This window comes from Trachemys scripta, chromosome 5 (assembly GCF_013100865.1).
Source record: "Trachemys scripta elegans isolate TJP31775 chromosome 5, CAS_Tse_1.0, whole genome shotgun sequence".
NCBI lineage: Eukaryota > Metazoa > Chordata > Testudines > Emydidae > Trachemys > Trachemys scripta.
Window position 1 is genome coordinate 96,746,644 of NC_048302.1, and position 18,850 is coordinate 96,765,493.

At 38.7% G+C, this 18,850-nt stretch overlaps 1 protein-coding gene across 1 annotated transcript in view; it reads left to right on the top strand.

The window, feature by feature from the left end:
• Positions 1-18,850, top strand: part of RFC1 (replication factor C subunit 1) — a 78,722-nt gene that overhangs the window by 14,678 nt on the left and 45,194 nt on the right. Inside the window, exons 3-4 of the mRNA XM_034771257.1 lie at positions 1,241-1,316; positions 3,555-3,674. Coding sequence (XP_034627148.1) covers positions 1,241-1,316; positions 3,555-3,674 — 196 coding nt within the window. The remainder of the gene's footprint in view (positions 1-1,240; positions 1,317-3,554; positions 3,675-18,850) is intronic.

Here is an 18,850-nt window from a genome sequence, read left to right on the forward strand (position 1 = left end):
CCCCTTGTCTAATGCCTGGGGGGAAAAGATTAGCACTGTAATTCCGGGCACTACCACGTGGAGCTCATTGTAGGCTCAGGGTCAAAATATGTAATGAGATATATTTAAAATTAGGGTAATTAATATGAGTAGAAAGAGTTGAGTTCTGGTTGTGCTATCTCAAAAGGTTATAACAAAGTGGGGCGATTCAGAGACAGGTGACAAAAATGATTAGAGCCATGGAAAGATTTCTGAATTAGGAGAGACTGAAAAGATTGTCACTGTTTTAGCTCAAAGAGGTGACGGATGAGAGGGAAGATAAGGTACAAAATAATAAATGGTATAGAGAAGGTGAATTTGGTATATCTCTTTACCCTCACTCGTAACACAAGAACAAGGAGCTGTTCAATGTAATTGAAAGGCAACAATTTTAAAATTGATAAGGAAATTCTATTTTATACAACCCATACTTGAGTTGTGGAACTGAAGGTATAATTAAGGTAAAATGCTTAGTAGATTTCAGAATAGAGTTGAACATTGTATGTTCCTGTTATCCACAGGAAAAGTTATGTTAGATAAGACTTTTTTTTTTTTTTTTTTAAAAGAAGAGTGTTATAACCATTAATGCTTCAGGTCAGAAGGCAACCACCAATTTGACTGGATCAGGAAGAAAGCTCCCATATGGGCAGATGATTGTACAGTTGTAAGAAATGCCATAACAGACAATTTCCATGTAAGTGTGTGGTATTGGCCACTATCAGACAGGACACTGGACTAGATGGGATCACTGGTCTATATGTTATGGCAGTTATGTTAAAAGCGAGGGGGCAAACAAATCATGTATTGACTAGTACATTCTTTATTTCTGAAGGTACCAGACGGTTTTATTTCTGATTAGATTAGCTGTCAAAATTCCACAAAGCTGTTTAAAATTTCAGAGGTGTTTGAGGATGGTGTCTGATTATTTTAATTGTTTAAGCTTTTATTTGTTTCAGTTGCAGCCTGTGTATTTTTTGACTTTTTTCAAACTGGTATCTTTGTGGAATATAATGAACTTTGCTTCTCTTTGTTGTGTTCCTATTTTATAGCCACTTAACTGAAAGCTTATAGTTTAAGTTCTTAGATTTATTTTTACACATGGACATTACCATGTTTCTGCTAGAAATTAATCTAATACACTTCATTAACTAGAAGTTGTAGTAGATGTAGAAAGAAAGCAAGAAAGAACTTGATAGTGGAAATAATGGACTTTTACTACTAGGTGAAGAATTCATCTAATGAAGATGATTCCAAACGAAAGCAGACAAACAAGAAAAAAAGGATAATCTATGATTCAGGTAAAATTTGTTACCGCTTTAGAATGCTGCTTTGTGTCTTTTGTGGTACGGCCAGTTAAAATTGAGGGTTAGCAGGTGATTGTTACCCCCTCAATGCAACGCATTTAAAAAAACCCCACAACCTCTTGAAGGTTTGTGCTCAAGAAGAAATAAAAGCATTTTAAACACAAGATGCTCTTGGTTCTCACTGCTGAAAGTGATACATTGCTTGCCGGTTATCACTATGAACAGTTACATCTTCTGTTGTCACTCCTCAATATCACAAAATGCAGCATTGCATCTGTAGCAACATCTGCTAAAAATTCTAACCCATGTATGTATGTATGCAAAAGAATTTTCACTAGACCTAGGTCAACAATTTGAAAAACCCAGATTTGGCGTTTAGATTAGAACTGGCTTACTCAGTATCTTTTTAAATGGCAGCTATAAAGAATGATTTCTGTTTTAAAGGTCTTGACAGAAATATTTTTTTGCAATTTTAAGGCCTCCAGTTCTGAGATCCAGTCTGTCTGCTCTGAATGAGAGGCACAGGAGTCTGCTGATGTGGAAAAACTTGCAGGATTGGGGACTGCCTTACTGATTTTATATTGAATGACCCACTGACATTGATAAGCATTTGTCCCATGCTTCTAGGTGCTTTTACATATTCTAAATTTCAGAATATGAAACAAAGTAAAATTTAATTGAAAGGACTGTTCAGTCCATTTTAATGAATATTCTCCAGAAAATGCAATTTAAAATAGTTTCTAAAAAAGTTTTATATATCGGGTTTTTTTTTTTTTAATTAAATTTAAAAAAATTGGAAGCTTTCTGGTTTCTCCCCTTGTTACTGTCATTTCTTCCCCCTCTGGATGCTGAAGCCTCCTAGAGTTTTCATGAAATTGGAAAAAAAAGAATACAGGCTTTCCTACAGCTTGTGTCTTCCATTGCAGACTGTTGATTTTGTGTGTGTGTGTGTGTGTGTGTGTGTGTGTGTGTGTGTGTGTTGGTTCAGTAGTACAAGGTTGCTCTAATTTTAAAAGAAAAACAATGGGATACGCTAAACCTGCAGAACACACAAATAAATAAGCCTGCCAGAATGTTGTCATTGAATATTGAAAATACATCAAACTGAAGAGAAATTTTATATTAAGCTAGTCCTTATACCCTTGGGGAGCCTTAAAGGAAATATTTCAAAATTAATGTTTGGTGCTACACATAGTATATGCAAACCAGCTGCCACCTGTAATATATTATTAATTTGCTGAGTGCCAGCAGTGTGCCTGGAGCGTTAGATCTCCTATTCCATTAGGGTGAAGAAAAATGAACTACTGCTCCAAATGCTTTAAGACTAGCAGGCATTTCAGTCACTGAGATTATTGACCATTTCATTCTTCGAGAAATGTAACGGTGCCAGTTTTGTGTGTGTTTAAAAAATTAAATACTTGTTCTGCTAGTGTGTCCCCTTGAACCACGCACGTCATGCTGTGAGCAGTAACCATCTATTAAATATGCTGGGTTCCCTCTGCTTTTTCAGTCCTTTTGCAATTGCTTAATAAGTATCTGGCTCAGTATGCAAATAGGCATACATTGTGAAGCTCACAAATCCACAGTGACCAGACAGGGAGACAAGTGTCTGTTACCCCGTACCTGAAAGGAACCTTTCTGAGACATGTTACCTCCTGGTTATCGGCCTTAAGAACATAGTATTTAAGGAGTTGTGTGTCTATACTGAAGATTATCTGTTCATACATTTTTGCAATGATTATGATGATCAATGGACTACTGGCTCTCAGTAGAGACCTCACATGCCATTCGTTAGTGAGTTATTTGATTCAGCAGATCCCTGTAAAATCCTGTGCACCCTATCTGCATTCTGTCAGTTGGCACAAAAAAGTCCTTGAGTCACAGACTGGAGTTTAAGTTTCAGGCTCCAACTCGTCCCACTGCAGAAGCAACATAGTTAGTTCCTGACATGGGTAATAAGGGATGCTTCTTGTTGTTGGACAAAAGTTCTTCTGGGTGATTGATGGCTTCCTAAGGAAGTCCTATTTAATCCTTGTCCTAGTCGAAGGATGGTGGCCATGACACAGGTCTCTTAAATTAGAATGGTACAGCTTCATTTTTCTCTGTATTCTGGGCTTCAGCAGAATACCTTTCTCCCCCAGATGGATGTTTTTATAACTGATGTGTTGAACTGTTATTTAAAGACTGTATGTATGTGGAGGAAAATAATACTTATCCTGTGGTCAAATACAGATTCAGAAGAGGAGGTGCAGTCAGTAAAGAAAACTAAGAAGCCACCAGAGAGAAAACCATCCTCTTCAAAACCTGATAAAGTTCTTAAGCAGGATCCTGTTGTTTATGTTTCAGAGACAGGTAATGTGTGAAACACATGATATATTTAGCTGTTATGGGAGGGTTGCTTTTACTAAATAATTAAACATAACAGACATAATATTCAAGGAGGAGTGCTTTTTTAAAAGGGAACGGTAAGCTTTAGAAATGTCATTACTAGGCTAGCAAAGTCTTCAGGCTAAAAGTTAGGGGATGGTGAGTGATCATTGAGGCTGTTAAGGTCCTCTTCTCCGTTTGGTGTTGGAGATGGTGGTCAGTCTTGCTTTGGTTTTGGTTAGGCATATACCATCTCTCCTTGTTTCCATTGGTTTAGTCAGGAATGTCCTCTCAAGAATTGGCATATGCACTCTTTTCAGTTTCCTCCAGTGATGTTTATAATCCTTGGGGTCAAGGATAACTTCCAAACACTTAAGCTCTTCATGAGCATTCTTTTTAAAATGAGCTAAGTTTTCAGAGCGCTATCTGAGTTTTCAGAGAGAGCTTTTCATTTGGTATCTGACTAGCCAGTCTTTTCTCTCCTGCAATTGCTTACTTCATTAAAGTTAGTGGCAAAACTTCTTTGTTTTCAGTCTCTACCTACTTGATTCTGACTTTCAAACTCTTAAATAAACCAAATATATTGTCAAAGTATTAATCCATCTGCTATCAGACTATTAGGAAGATTGATATTAGGAAAGCTAATAACAGTAAAATTCTTTTGTACTCTGCTACTTTTATAGTAGTACTTCTTTAAAAATACCATCTGTGCAATCTCAGTCCTGTATCTCAGCTTCCTAAGTTCTTACATTTTTTGGTCCTGAAGAGCAGAAGTGGTGAGTAGGAGTCAGTTGCCTTCCCTGAACTTAACCACTGACTTCAGATTTTACAGTCAGTTCTGTGGTCTTTAGAAAGAGTAATGCGCATGGATGATCTTTGTTGTTTAGTTCTAAATTTTCTAAGGTTATTCTGTTGTTCTAAATTTGCTAGTAACTTTTACCTGGCAGTCACTGAATTTGAATCTGCATGTGTGCGTGCTTTGGTGAATTATATTTATGGTTGGAGTTAAGGCTGCATGCTGGTTGTTCAGAATATATATCTGTTTGTAGATAATGACGTATGAGACAGTGTCTTGTTCGTTGTTGGTGTTGGCATTATTTTTTTTCAATGTTGCCATTGTTCTGATTGCACTCTTTAGCTATCCCTGAGCTACTTGTTTTCCACGAGTAAGAATTCCGCCCAGATGGTACCTTTAGAGGAGGCGGATCTGCTTACCTTACCCTCTGTTTCTACATAGAACACATCTTGCAGAATTCCTACTAACTCATCCTTTCCTTTCAGAGTTTGGAGGGGAACTTTGAGATAGTGACTTGTCTTTAAACTTCTGTGGGCTTTTTGTTCTATTTTTTGAGGCATTAAGTTTTCAGTTTTGTTTTGTGATTAGCTTATTTTTCTTTTGTGGAGCATTTGCCTCCTGCTAAAACCAGGATCTTACTGCGAGATTCTAATGGCAGTGGCTAATCTTGGGTGGCATTTAACTACTGTTAGGGATGGTGACTCCTGTTTCTGTCTGCTACCTCTTCCCTTATGGGTCAAACAACCTTAAGAACTGGAAGAGTTCTGCCCTATTCATAGAGAGATGAGACCCAGGAATGTGAATGCTGCAAGATTATTTTTGAAGTAGAACAATAAGGTAAACTATCTTCCCTTCTAGCAATGATTAAAAAAATACTTGGCAGTCGAGGATATGAAACTTGTAGCAGATTCCTTTATAAGTGTAGTATAATAATTGCTGCTTCTTAAAAGTATTAAAACTGTAGCTCCTAACTGTCAATCTGCTTGCATGTGATTTATTAAGTTAAATGACATCAGTTGTTTGTCTGTCTCTACTGAAAATGTAGCATAGGTAATCTAGCCATTGTCCGTAATCAGAAATGGAATATATCTGTATAAACAAAGCTATTGTACACTCTGTCATATCTTTCTCATAGAGGTTAAAGTACAAGGATATTAGAATGAATTCATAAATATGCATGATATTTATAGAGTAGAACCTCAGAGTTATGAACACCAGAATTATGAACTGACCAGCTAACCCATACCTCATTTGGAACTGGAAGTACACAATCAGGCAGCAGTAGAGACACCCTTCCCTTTCTTCCCCTCCCTCGCCCCTCTCCCCCCCCCCCCAAAAAAAGAAAAGGCAAATACAGTATAGTACTGTTACATGTAAACTACTTTAAAAAAAAAAAAAGGGAAAGCAGCATTTTTCTTTGAATAGCAACGTTTTAATTTAATTTTAATTTAATTAATTTTTAATTTAATTTAATTGAGATATCCCATCTCCTAGAACTGGAAGGGACCTTGAAAGGTCATCGAGTCCAGCCCCCTGCCTTCACTAGCAAGACCAAGTACTGATTTTGCCCCAGATCCCCAAGTGGCCCCCTCAAGGATTGAACTCACAACCCTGGGTTTAGCAGGCCAATGCTCAAACCACTGAGCTATCCCTCCCCCCAAAGCTGTGTTAAGGCAATGTTAAGTTATAATCTTTTGAAAGAACAATTATAATATTTTGTTCAGAGTTAAGAACAACCTCCATTCCTGAGGTGCTTGTAACTCTGAGGTTCTACTGCATGTACAGGCTCATAATATTTATATTACGCAGTTAAGGCTGTTTACAGGTGGCAAAGCTTGAGAAGTTGTCACAGTAGAGACAAATAAGTCGATCATGTTCTTTTGACATCAGTATCTTATAACCGCACTGGCATTTTCTCACATCTTAAGTACAATCACTTTCTATACAACCTGCCGTCAAACCTCTCAGCTTATTTCCAGAGGTCAGACACCCAATTTAACTCCCTTTGACATCAGTGAGTGAAAATCTTTCCGTTGATTTCAGTGAAAGTTGGATCCGCCCTGTAAGCTGGTTAAGGTAGTGCTAGATATACATCAAACCTTTTAATGCATGGATGTGGGCAATTAAAACTGTGAAAGTCTCTTGCCAGTGTTGCAAAGCATGCTGTAGAGAAAATCTTGATGTATACACAAGAACACAATCAAGTTAGAAAGCAAGTTCAAGAGTGACAGTTTACCCATCCCTCTCGAATGGCAGTACATTTTCAATAAGATGCAGCTGAATACTCTTAAAAACAACTAGAAATTTGGCTCAACTGATATGATTTCACTGTATTGAAATCATTTCTGCTATCAAGTAAGAATGTTAATTGTATAGCAGTAGAGCTTCTAAAAGATCCAGACAGATGGATTATTGTTGAAAGTCTCGGGTTTGTGTGTATCAAGTCTAAAACAAAAGAATTTTTTTTTAAATTAATACCTGCTAAATGAATGTCCTGTTGAAAGCCTAAACTGTCAGTGTTACACAAAATAAAATACCTATTAGATTAACATATTTTCGAGATACCAGTCTATAATATGTTTAATAAAACACTTGCATGTTCATAGCACATATAGCACTACCTGTATTTTGTTTTATATTTCTGGTAATTTAATTGTGATGTGTGTTATTTCTGATAAACAGAAAGTTGTTTTTGGACAATATACTTCTTCAAACAAGAAACCTAAAAAACAAAATGCACATTTCCAGCTGAGGTTACAATGTTTATACTCTTTTTTTTTTTTTTTTCCATATCATAAAAAAAAAAAAAAATGGCACAAGACAAAGCATTCACTAGCAGAAGCACTTGACGATAGTGTAATTGCAAGTACTCTAAAATTTAAGGAGCATATTTATTTCATTTGATTCCAGCAGAAGCAGATAGGATTAATTTATTGAAATATTTAAAAAACCCTTTTGTAAATGATATGTCAAGGTTCATGTTTAATACACTGAACTATCTAAAGTGGAAGTACAGTATGTTAAGTATTTTGATTTGTTCATTTGCTGGTGTACGTCAGCTTTTTTGCACTTGAAACTCTGCATGGTGGTTGATTAATGTTCCCTACTGTAAAGCCTAAAAGTACCCAACTTGAATCACTTATTATTTTGCCAAGCTTCTCTTTACCAGACTCTTGTTTTTTTTTAAAAGGCTTTTTGCTGCATAATTTTTGTTAGTGCAGTTAAAGTTTAGGAAAAGTACATGTTGACAGATTTTTGAGGCCAGAAAGTGACCAGTTATGGTCATTGTTCTCTGACTGCCCGTACAGCAAAAGTCATAGAATTTCATCCTGTAATTCTTGTATTATGTTCATAACTTCTGGTTAGGTTATCTTTTAGGAAGACCTCCAGTCCACAGTGTCTCTTAGTAAGTTGTGGAAATGGTTAATTACCCTCACTGTTAAAAATTTGCCTTATCTCCAGGCTGAATTTATCTAGCTTTAGCTTCCAGGCACTGGATCTTGTTATGCTTTTGCTTTGTAGTTTTAAGAGCTTACTACCATCAGAAACTTCTCCCCATGCAGGTACTTTGAGATCATGATCAAATCCCCTTCTAAGTAAACCAAGTAGAGTTTCTTATTGTGGCACATTTTTCAGATCTCAACTCATTCTTGCAGCTCTTTTCTGAGCCCTTTCCAATTTTTTTAAGTGTGGACACAGAACTGAATGAATACAGTATTCCATTAATGGTCTCCTTGCCATATACCGGGGTGGCCAAACTTACTGACTCTCCGAGCCACATACAACAATCTTCAGAAGTTCGAGAGCTGGGGCACACCTGCTGGAGCTCGGGTCTTCCCCACTCCTGCTGAAATCCCAAGTCCCGGCAAGTGCACCCCGCTCCTTCACTCTGCTGGGCATAAGCCCCCTACCCTGCTGCAAGGCAGAGGTCCTGAGCTCCCGCTCCCCAGTCTGGTTGGTGGAGAACGGGGGGAAGGAACGGGGGTAGGGGAGCGGCCTCCACGAGCTGCACTTTAACATTAAAAGAGCCTCATGTGCCTTGTGAGCCACAGTTTGGCCACCCCTGCCATATACGGGGGTATTACTGCCTTCCTACTCCTAATCCAGTATTTCCATACATACAAGGATCACATTAGCTCTCCTAGCCACAGCTCCTGTTCAGTTGATTATCCCCAAATCCTTTTCAGAGTCCGTTTCAAGAATGTAGTCCTATATTCTGTAACTGTAACCTGCATTCTTTGTTCCTAAATTCATGACCTGTCATTTAGCTGTATTAAAACTCATTGTTCAAATGAGCCCAGTTTACTAAGCTATCCATATATGAAACTGTATATCACTGACTTGTCTTAACCTTTATTTACCCTTTAACAATTTTTGTCATCTGCAAACCTTACCAGAATGATTTTAGATTTTTTTTTCCAGATATTGGATGGCTTTAATTCAAGAACAGATACCTAATCAGATTCTTCGGAGAGCAGGTGGAAATAGTGCATTTTTAGATTTGTTATGTAACGAGGTGGTGTGATCAAGCTTTTCTGCATCTGACACAATCGGAACATTGGTCAAGGTTAATAGTGAAATCCCTGAAAACTGCAGCTCAAGGTTACTCTTATCTAGTGAGTTCTAGGTACACATAGAGTAAGGTTGACTTAAGCTATGACTAAAGCAATTTCTTTATACAAGGGTTAACATTTCATTTCATATTTTTTTGCTAGTATGTGTGTAATTCGTTTTTCCATTTCATTGGAACTGAGTAGTGTTTTATAGCCAGTTAAGCATACTTTAATTGGCATACACATTAAGCCAGTAACTGTTTCAATATTAGAAAAAACACAACCCCATAATGATATTTCCAAATTTTTATGTCTTGTTTGGGTAGAGAGAGGGATATGATTTGAGTTTACATTTGATGAGCTTTACATTCTGTGGACTTGGATTTCATTTATTTCTTGTACTACTTTGAGATCTTTTCCCCAAACTGCATTGAATTTGTAGTTTTTTCTCTGTCAGTTTTGTCTGACAGCAGCATTAGCATTACTTTTGTTGGTGTAATCAATGTATTGTTGTGCGCATTTTAAATATATTTTTCTAAAAGTACAGATATCCAAATCCATTCAGTTCAAAATTATTTCCCTTGTTTTTAAAACTTTCATGGACTTGCTCCTGTCACAAGTTGTCTCTTCACTCCTTCTGTGTAATATCAGTCTTGTTTCTGTTTGTTCATGCAGCCTTACCGCTGCTGGCGTGACAGCTTTATTTGCGGCAATTATTTGTCTGAAATAGCCTAAGAGTAGTTCTGTTATCCTCTCTCTCTTCTCTCTCTCTCTCCAGCTCTAATCTGAAGTCTGTCTTTCGTCCTTTGTCTATCCCTCTAAATTTCTTTCTGTTTCTGCTGTTTAACTCGGTTTTTTGGGATTTGATTTATGACAAATGCTATATGAATTAAAGTTGCATTGTTTTGTAGAAGAGAGTAAATGACTGGATTAACGAAATGGTTAACTTTTTTCTATTTATCTTACTGTTGCTTTCATGCTGTACAGACCATTAGGTTTACCCTCTCTAATCCCATAACAAATATTTTTCATCGTTGCTGTGTACTTGGTTAAATCAAACTCCGTTCATTTAGATTATTGATTATCAAGGACAGAACACCATTAATCTTACAAGTAACAGGAAAAGGAAGAGCTATTTATAAATACCTCCATTGCTAACCATTATCTGTGGTAAAACAGTCCAGTAAGTTGGGAGAAATCCAAATACTTCTTGTACCTGTTAAATAACATTTACTTTTTACTGTTTAATGAAGTATAGGACCTTGAGCTTTGTTTGTAGAAGATGACCTGTTATTATGCTGCATTGAACCTGGTCTGGTTTCGTCAGAGGTTGCTAGTTGGCAAGAACTGTGTGTGTGCGGTGTGATGTTTTTTTGTTTTGTTTCTTTTGTGTATGTGGAACTTAATGTATACCTGACTATTAACACAGATAATGGTGTAGATGATATCCTTGTGGATGTGTAGTGATTGCAAAAATACTTGTGAGTGTGGCAAAACATAACTTTGTAAAAGCTGCTTTTATGTTAGTGGCACTTAAAAAGGTAACACTTTACGCTGGTGCATTACAGCATAGATATATACAATTCCAATTAAATCTAGAGAACTAATTAACATGCTGTTGGGTGGGTAGGATTATCCATGGTTGAAATGTATCTCCTGAGAGAGAGAGAGAGAGAGAGTGAGTGTGTGTGTGTGTGTGTGTGTGTGTGTGTGTGTGTGTGACAAAAATAAGATTCCTACAGAATTTGAACTTTGAAATTCACTGGAGAGTAAGGGGGGTCCAGTGGTTAGGGTGGTAGCCTCCAACTCGGTAAACCTGGGTTCCCCACTCTTCCACAGACTTCCTGTGTGACCTTGGGCAAGTCGCTTAGTCTTTCTGCGTCATTTCTCTGTCAAATGGGGGTAACCACAACATTCTCCTATCTCAGAGGTGTTGTGAAGATAAATACATTAACAATTGTGAGTCATTCACATATGATGGTAATGGTGGTCATATATGTACCTTAGGGTATGTCTACACTGCAAAGAAAAACCTTCAACACTGAGTCTTAGAGCCTGGTTCAGTTGACTCGGGTTCTCAGGGCTCAGTCTTCTGCGCTAAAAATATAAGTCTAGACATGCTTGCTTGGATGGGAGCATGGTCTTGAAGACTCTCCTCACTTGCTGGGTTTCAGAGCACAGGCTCCAGCCTGAGTGTGAACTCTAGACTCCTATTTTTACCCTTGCAACCGGAGCCCTGCAAGCTCAAGTCAATTGACCTGGACTCGGAGACTCAGCACTGAGTTTTTCTTTGCCTACTTCTGATAGATATTAAATAATACTATTAATTCTTTTAGTCTTTAAAGCTCTTGATGAACTTTAACAGTTAATTTAGTTGATATTTGATCTACGAGTCTAATAGAGCTCTCTTGAGAATTACAGGAAAAAGTGGATTTAGAAAAATTTACCGTAAGAGCTATAATGCACTGCCAAGGTGTATTTCCTAGGTCCTATCATGAAAACTTGAAGAAATTTCCTATCTATATAGTTTCTTTATTCCTTCTGTGAATTCTCTTCACTTTAATAAAAGTTTAAAGAGTAAGGATTTTTAAAGTAATAAACCCATCTAGTTTGATGTATTGATAGCCAAGGCTTGTTTTTCTAATTTGGCATTCAGTCATCTACAACACTCTGTAAGAGTTATTAGTAAGTATTTAGTGCATGTGGAAATTTAAATACTATAATCTTAATCTATTCTGATTCAGTTCAGTTATGATGGCCACATTAGAGATGCACAAGTAGAGTGATGATTGGCTGGCTGACTTCTGCTGTTGACAGTCCTGCTTTCCAGCAAAAGGATTTTCATTGGGCATTAGCAGAGAGGGAGGATAGAAATGAAGAAAGCTGCTTCTGATATGATTGCAATAGGTAAGAGAAATTCATCTTGAGTGAGCGTTTTGAGGAAGGAGGAGAGCCTAGTGTAACCCCTTGTGATGTTTCCCTGGTGTTATCTGGACCAGTGATCAGCTAGGTCACGCCAATCCTTGACTCTGGGAGACAGCCTTACCCTGCTCTGCTGTGAGAACCCCCAATCCCAGGCTGTTCATGCACAACCTCTAGCATGTAAGCTACTCCCAGCTGCTGCTTGGATTGTGCAACCGAATGACGCTAGCCAATATCTCTGGTCCTAGACACAACCCTAGGAACCTCCGTCTTGCAGTGTTCAGTTATGCCCGCTGGATGCTGCAAGTTTATATGAGTTCGCCAATTTAACAAAGAAGTTGATATTTACCAGGCTTGTTATCCCAAGGGGAGAGTATCTGACATGCTTCCAACCAAATGCACTGCTTCAGGTAGAATAAACAAATTAATTTATTAACTACAAAATATAGATTTTAAGTGATTATAAATCAAAGCACAAGAAGTCAGATTTGGTCAAATGAAATAAAAGCCAAACGCAAGCTAAGCTGATTTTAACACTTTCAGTGCCCTTACAAACTTAGATGCTTCTCACCACAGGCTGGCTGGTTGCCCTTCAGCCAGGCTCTCCCTTTTGCTTCAGTCACTTGGTGGCGGTGTCTGTAGATAGAGGTAGAAGAGAGAGAGCATGGCAAATGTCTCTCTTTTATGATGATCTTTCTTCCCTCTTGGCTTTGCCGCCCCCTCCACCCCTTTCAGAGTCAGGTGAACATTACCTCATCGGAGTCCCAAACTGACCAAAGGAAGGGGGGTGACTCACTCGAGAGTCCAAAAGATCCTTTGTTGCTACCGAGGCCTGTGTCCTTTTGTTCCTGTGAGGCTGGGCTGGGTTTGTCCCATACATGCGGTGTGAACTGCCCCTCTGCTCCTGGAGAGTTTTGCCTGGGCTTGTTTTAAGCCATGAGGACACCTTTTCAGCCTCATAGAATATCAGGGTTGGAAGGGACCTCAGGAGGTCATCTAGTCCAACTCCCCGCTCAAAGCATACTATACACATGAAATTACAACCTAAAGCGTTACTATAATAACAATGCTCAGTGCATCATGAGCCTTCTTAAGACACCCGACATGACAAGCTTTGCATTGGATACTACACAATCATATTATAAGGATGAACATGAGGGTGCAGTGTGTTCCCCTGAGGTAAAGCGTGTGACAAATCTCCAACAAATTATGCTCTTACATGGGCTACCAGTTGGTGTATGTTGTTCACCATGGTGAAATAATGTTTTATTAGTTTGGAGTGTATGAATTCATTCATGTTTTTGCTCACTTCTCCATGGTAGAAGTGCAATTTGTATAGAACTGGCGTTTTGCTTTTCACAGTGGCATAGGATCTCTATAAACAACAGTAACTTGAATGAAGTGCTTAGAAAGAATAAAGCACTATGGTCAGTGGTTCTCAAACTTTTGTACTGGTGACCGCTTTCATGTAGCAAGCCTCTGAGTGTGACACCCCCCGCCCTCCTTGCATCCGCCTTATAAATTAAATCCACTTTTTTATATATTTAACACCATTATAAATGCTGGAGGCAAAGTGGGGTTTGAGGTGGAGGCTGACAGCTCGCAACCCCCTGTGTAATAACCTCATGACCTGCTGAGGGGTCACAACCCCCAGTTTGAGAACCCTTGCACTATGTAATGGTTTTTATGTTGTTCTATATATTATTGGCATCTGAACTCCTGTTTTGCCAGTGCATCACATAGTATGGGATAGATAGGTGAATTGTGTGTTTAGTGTTGCACAGCCATGAGGTACTGAGATAGCAAGAGAAGATTTAAAGCAAAAATTTAGCAATTTCTTCTTCCACTGCTTACTATTTTATATGCTTTCCCTTTGAGATCTTATTCAGTTTCCACTTTGCTCAGTGTGTTGATGGTGAGCTCGTTCACTAAACTTTTGCTGTGATGTACATACAGTATTCCACAGAATAAATTTCCATATTTTCACCTCAGTGATGGCACATGAAGCTAATCAAAGCATCATAATTGGAGAAAGCAACATGAGAAGTTCAGTTTGCAATGGCTGAAGGACCAGGGTCTCAAAAATTGACCATTTGGAGTAGCTGTATAGGCCTGATCCGAAACCTTGTGTATAGACGCTTGAGACCTTGAGTTATTTAAAACTATTTATTTTTATAATTAAATGCTAAAAACAAATTAAGGTTGTACAGTTAAAATCCCAGAAAATGTAAGTTTCTTATATTAGGTAATTTGGCTCCATGTTGCACATGTTTATTCTGCAATGCTTGTAAAAGCATAGCCAATGATGTGTTGAGAGATAAACATAACAAGAAATGCAGGAATAGAAAATTTTACATGTGTACAGTGTGGCACTGTTAATCTTGCCATAAGAATCTTTTTCCAAAATTTTAACTGCCAGTTTACTCTTTTAACAACACAGTTTTTGCAAGTCAATTTCCTGTGCACATTTTAAAGACAAAATAGAGAGCACGAGTGCACACTACTCACAGGATACTTACCTGTCACCATAAGAAGAGTGCCAGTGAAATGTGCTCTCTTAACTAATAATTAATTAATGTGCACTTAAAATGCCCATCTAATGAAGGTATTTCCATGGTGCTAAAACCGGGGTGGGCAAACTATGGCCCGCGGGCCGGATCCGGCCTGTCAGGACTTTGCATTCGGCCCGCGGGATTGCCAGGATTCCCCGTTCCCAGCAGCTGGGAACGGGAAACTGCGGCCAATGGGAGTTTTGGGGGAGATATCCACAGGCAAGGGCGGCACGCGGAGCCCTCGGCTCCCTCTCCCAGCCCTCTCCACCCGCCTAGGGGCCAAAGGGACATGGTGCCGGCTGCTTCCAGGAGCGGTGCGGGGCCAGGGCAGGCAGGCAGGGAGCCTGCCCTGACCCCAGTGTGCGCTGCTGCCACCCTGGAGCTGCTCCAAGTAAGCTGCACCAGACCGGAGCCCGCACCCCAAACTCCTGTACCCCATACCCCAACTCCCTGCCCTGAGCCCCTTGCCGCACCATGCCTGCACCCCAACCCCTTGCCCTGAGCCCCTTCCTGCACACTGCACCCCCTCGCACACCCCGCACTCCCTCCCGCACCCCAACCTCCTGCCCCAGCCCTACATTCATGGCCCTGCATGCAATTTCCCCACCCAGATGTGGCCCTCGGGCCAAAAAGTTTGCCCATCCCTGTGTTAAAAGGAACTGATGCCTCTATGAAATTAGCAGACGAGTATAGTAGAAGTAGATTGGGTGCACCGTCTGAGTTCAGATTTCCTTGGCTCTGGTGGCAGAATCCAGGAGCATTCAGTGGCACAAGGACTGAGGTCAGGAAATGTGAATGTAATGTTTGATCCTAATGATCACATAATTGAAATATACAATTTTAGGGGAGATTGTGTTGGTCTGGATTAAATGGCAAAAGCTTTGTTGAAGATGAAAACACTGAGCTTTACAGTGTTTAAAAACTGCACGTCTAGAGAAGCACATGCAGCCACAGTGTGTCTATCTAAAATGTGCCTCTCTGTCCAATCTGTTTTATTTCTAGGATGCTCATCACTGTAAAATTTTCATCCTTGTAGATATAAATGCGCTTGATGGGAAGATGTTTTTGATTTAACAAAGCTACAGTTTGACAGATTTTTATTTATTTATTCTATTTTTCTTCCCAAACCAAGCAAAGACTGCTCATGTTTAAAACTATTTTAATGACTGGTTTTAGCTTTCAAACTTCGGATCTTTTGGTTAGATTTTTTTTTTTTTTTAACACAAGTAAAGTGGATTTTTTTAGCCTTGGTCTACTCAAAAATGGCTGAAGGAATTGTGAGCTTACGTGCGCGTGCACACACACACGCTGCTTTTTCTACACAGAACAGTTATGAAAAGCTTCTGAAAAACTTACCTTTGTGTTTGAAAATGAGGAGTTATAACAGCAAAAGTTTCTTAATCCTATCTGTTGTGTTGGCTATTGGATTATTATCTCCGTTTTGAAGTGTTAGTCATTTGCCTGGCAGAGATTTGTTTTTTTTTTTCTGTTTAAATTGTAGTCTGAAAGGTAATGTCAGAAATAAGAGTAATTGTTGAAGCCCTGGGAAACTCTCTTAACGGTAACACGTAGAGTTATAACTTGTCCTTGCTCTTTTTAAAGTTTCAGAATAATTTTCCCTTTTTAACTTGTGTAAATACATTTTTATCAGGACCTTGAAAAATATTTTCTTTGACTGTTGTTTTTTGTATCCTGCTATATAAATGAATGTTTGTAATACAGACTGGGACTTGTCTAAGGTAATTCCTCTGCTCTTTGATGGATACTATCTGTTTGTCTTTTTACTCGCTTTCGGTATGACAACATTTTGTTTCCTGATATTGCTGTATTACAAGTTTTCTAGAGAGAAGAGAACAAATTTTTCCATTGGCTCTCCATACGGCAAGAACAAAGTTAGTTTAATTGAGGAATGAGGTCAAGTCTCCCCCCAAAGGCAATGCTACTTTTGTTCGGTCTCTCTGCTTTTGACTTCTAGCTAGTTCATACTTTAATTTGTAGGTTGCTAGGTCAGCCTTGCAAGCTGAATTTACTTGCTGAGGACTAACTTTACGTAACCCATCTTTTCTTTCTCACATAGACACAATTGACAATTGAAAAAACTAGTATTTTAATTCACCAATCCAAAATAATTATTTGGCTGCTCTACATAGAAATGTGCTATTCAGTATTATTCAGTGCCTTGTTCTTTCTTCCCTGCTTTTTTAACCTTTCTTTTTTTTTCTGCTTGAAGACAGAACATACTATTTTCCTTCCTCTTGCTATTCTAAAAGTATTTATCTTTCCCATCTCTGTTGGGAAAAGCAAAACTTCAAATTTCAAGGACACCATTTTTGCATCTGTACTATTGTTTGCAGTAATTACAGTAAAATCTATTATTTGTATTACTTAACTTGGATTAGGTGCTACTGTATCAGGGCACTATAGAGCTAGGCTTGTGTTCACTGCTGTGTTGGCTTGAGGTATCACTTAGGCTACATCTACACTACGGGGGGGGGGTCGATTTAAGATACGCAAATTCAGCTACGTGAATAGCGTAGCTGAATTTGACATATCACAGCCGACTTACCACGCTGTGAGGACGGCGGCAGAATTGACCTCTGTGGCTTCCCATCGACGGCGCTTACTCCCACCTCCACTGGTGGAGTAAGAGCGTCAATTCGGGGATCGATTGTCGCGTCCCGACGGGATGCGATAAATCGATCCCCGAGAGGTCGATTTCTACCCGCCAATTCAGGCGGGTAGTGTAGACCCAGCCTTAGTGTTGTCCATCGCATGACTCCTGTCCACACACAATCCCTAGCTTGAGCTAAGTGGTGGTTTAAACTCAAGGCAGCTAGTTTGAGTGTGGGTGACACTAATGATGCAATAGGGATGTAGCTACAGGCTACCTCTTGAGTTAGCACTGCTCAACAGCTGCTAATCCAATCACTCTGTGCTGCTAATCAGTTCACTCACTAGTATTAGTGATTTGGTTTAAGTTATCCATTAAAGAGATGTCAGATTGCTCAGTTTATTAAATACAGATAAATCAGCAAAAAGAGATTGGTTCATATATTACTCATCTGGAGTTTCAATCTGTTCCAAAGAGTGAACTAAATTCTGCTCATATTTACATTCATTTTGTTTACAGCAGATAGAAAATTCCACTGTATTATTACAGACCTCACTCCCGTTTTCTTATCTAGTTTCATACCTGTTTTTCATGGTACGAAGACAACCAGGTATCCCAAGCACACTGTTCATATTTGGCAAGTCTCAGTAGAACATATATCTTGTTTCTGACATACTCTACAGATACAAAAGATAGAGGTTAGGGCTATCAATCGCAGTTAACTCACGTGATTAACTAAAAAAATTAATCGCAATTAAAAAAATTAATAGCAATTAATTGCACTTATAACAATAGAATACGAATTGAAATTTATTAAATATTTTGGATGTTTTTCTACATTTTCAATATTCATTTCTATTACAACACAGAATACAAACTACACAGTGCTCACTTTATATTATTTTTATTACAAACATTTGCACTGTAAAAATAAGATCGTATTTTTCAATTCACTTCATACAGGTACTGAAGTGCAATCTCTTTATTGTGAAAACGTAACTTACAAATGCAGATTTTTCTTTTTGGTTACATAACTGCACTCAAAAACAAAACTGTGTAAAACTTTAGAGCCTACAAGTCCTCAGTCCTATGTCTTATTCTGCCAATCGCTAAGACAAACAACTTTGTTTACATTGACAGGAGATGCTGCTTGCTTCTTATTGACAATGTCACCTGAAAGCGAGATCAGGCGTTCGCATGGCACTTTTGTAGTTGGCATTGCAAGGTATTTACATGCCATATATGCTAAACATTCGTATGCCCCTTCCATGTTTCGACCACCATTCCAGAGGATGTGCTTCCATGCTGATGATGCTTGTTAAAAAAATGTGTTAATTAAATTTGTGACTGAACTCATTGGAGAATTGTATGTCTCCTGCTCTGTTTTACCTGCATTCTGCATATATTTCATGTTTATAGTAGTCTTGGATGATGACCCAGCACATGTTTGTTTTAAGAACACTTTCACAGCAGATTTGACAAAATGCAAAGAAGATACCGATGTGAGATTTCTAAAAATAGCTACAGCACTCGACCCAATGTTTAAGAATCTGAAGTGCTGTCCAAAATCTGAGAGGGACAAGGTGTGGAGCATGATTTTAGAAGTCCTAAAAGAGCAACACTGATATGGAAACTACAGAACCCAAACCACCAAAAAAGAAAATGAACCTGCATCAGTCCGCACTGCTTTGGATCGTTATCAAGCAGAACCCATTATCCACGTGGAA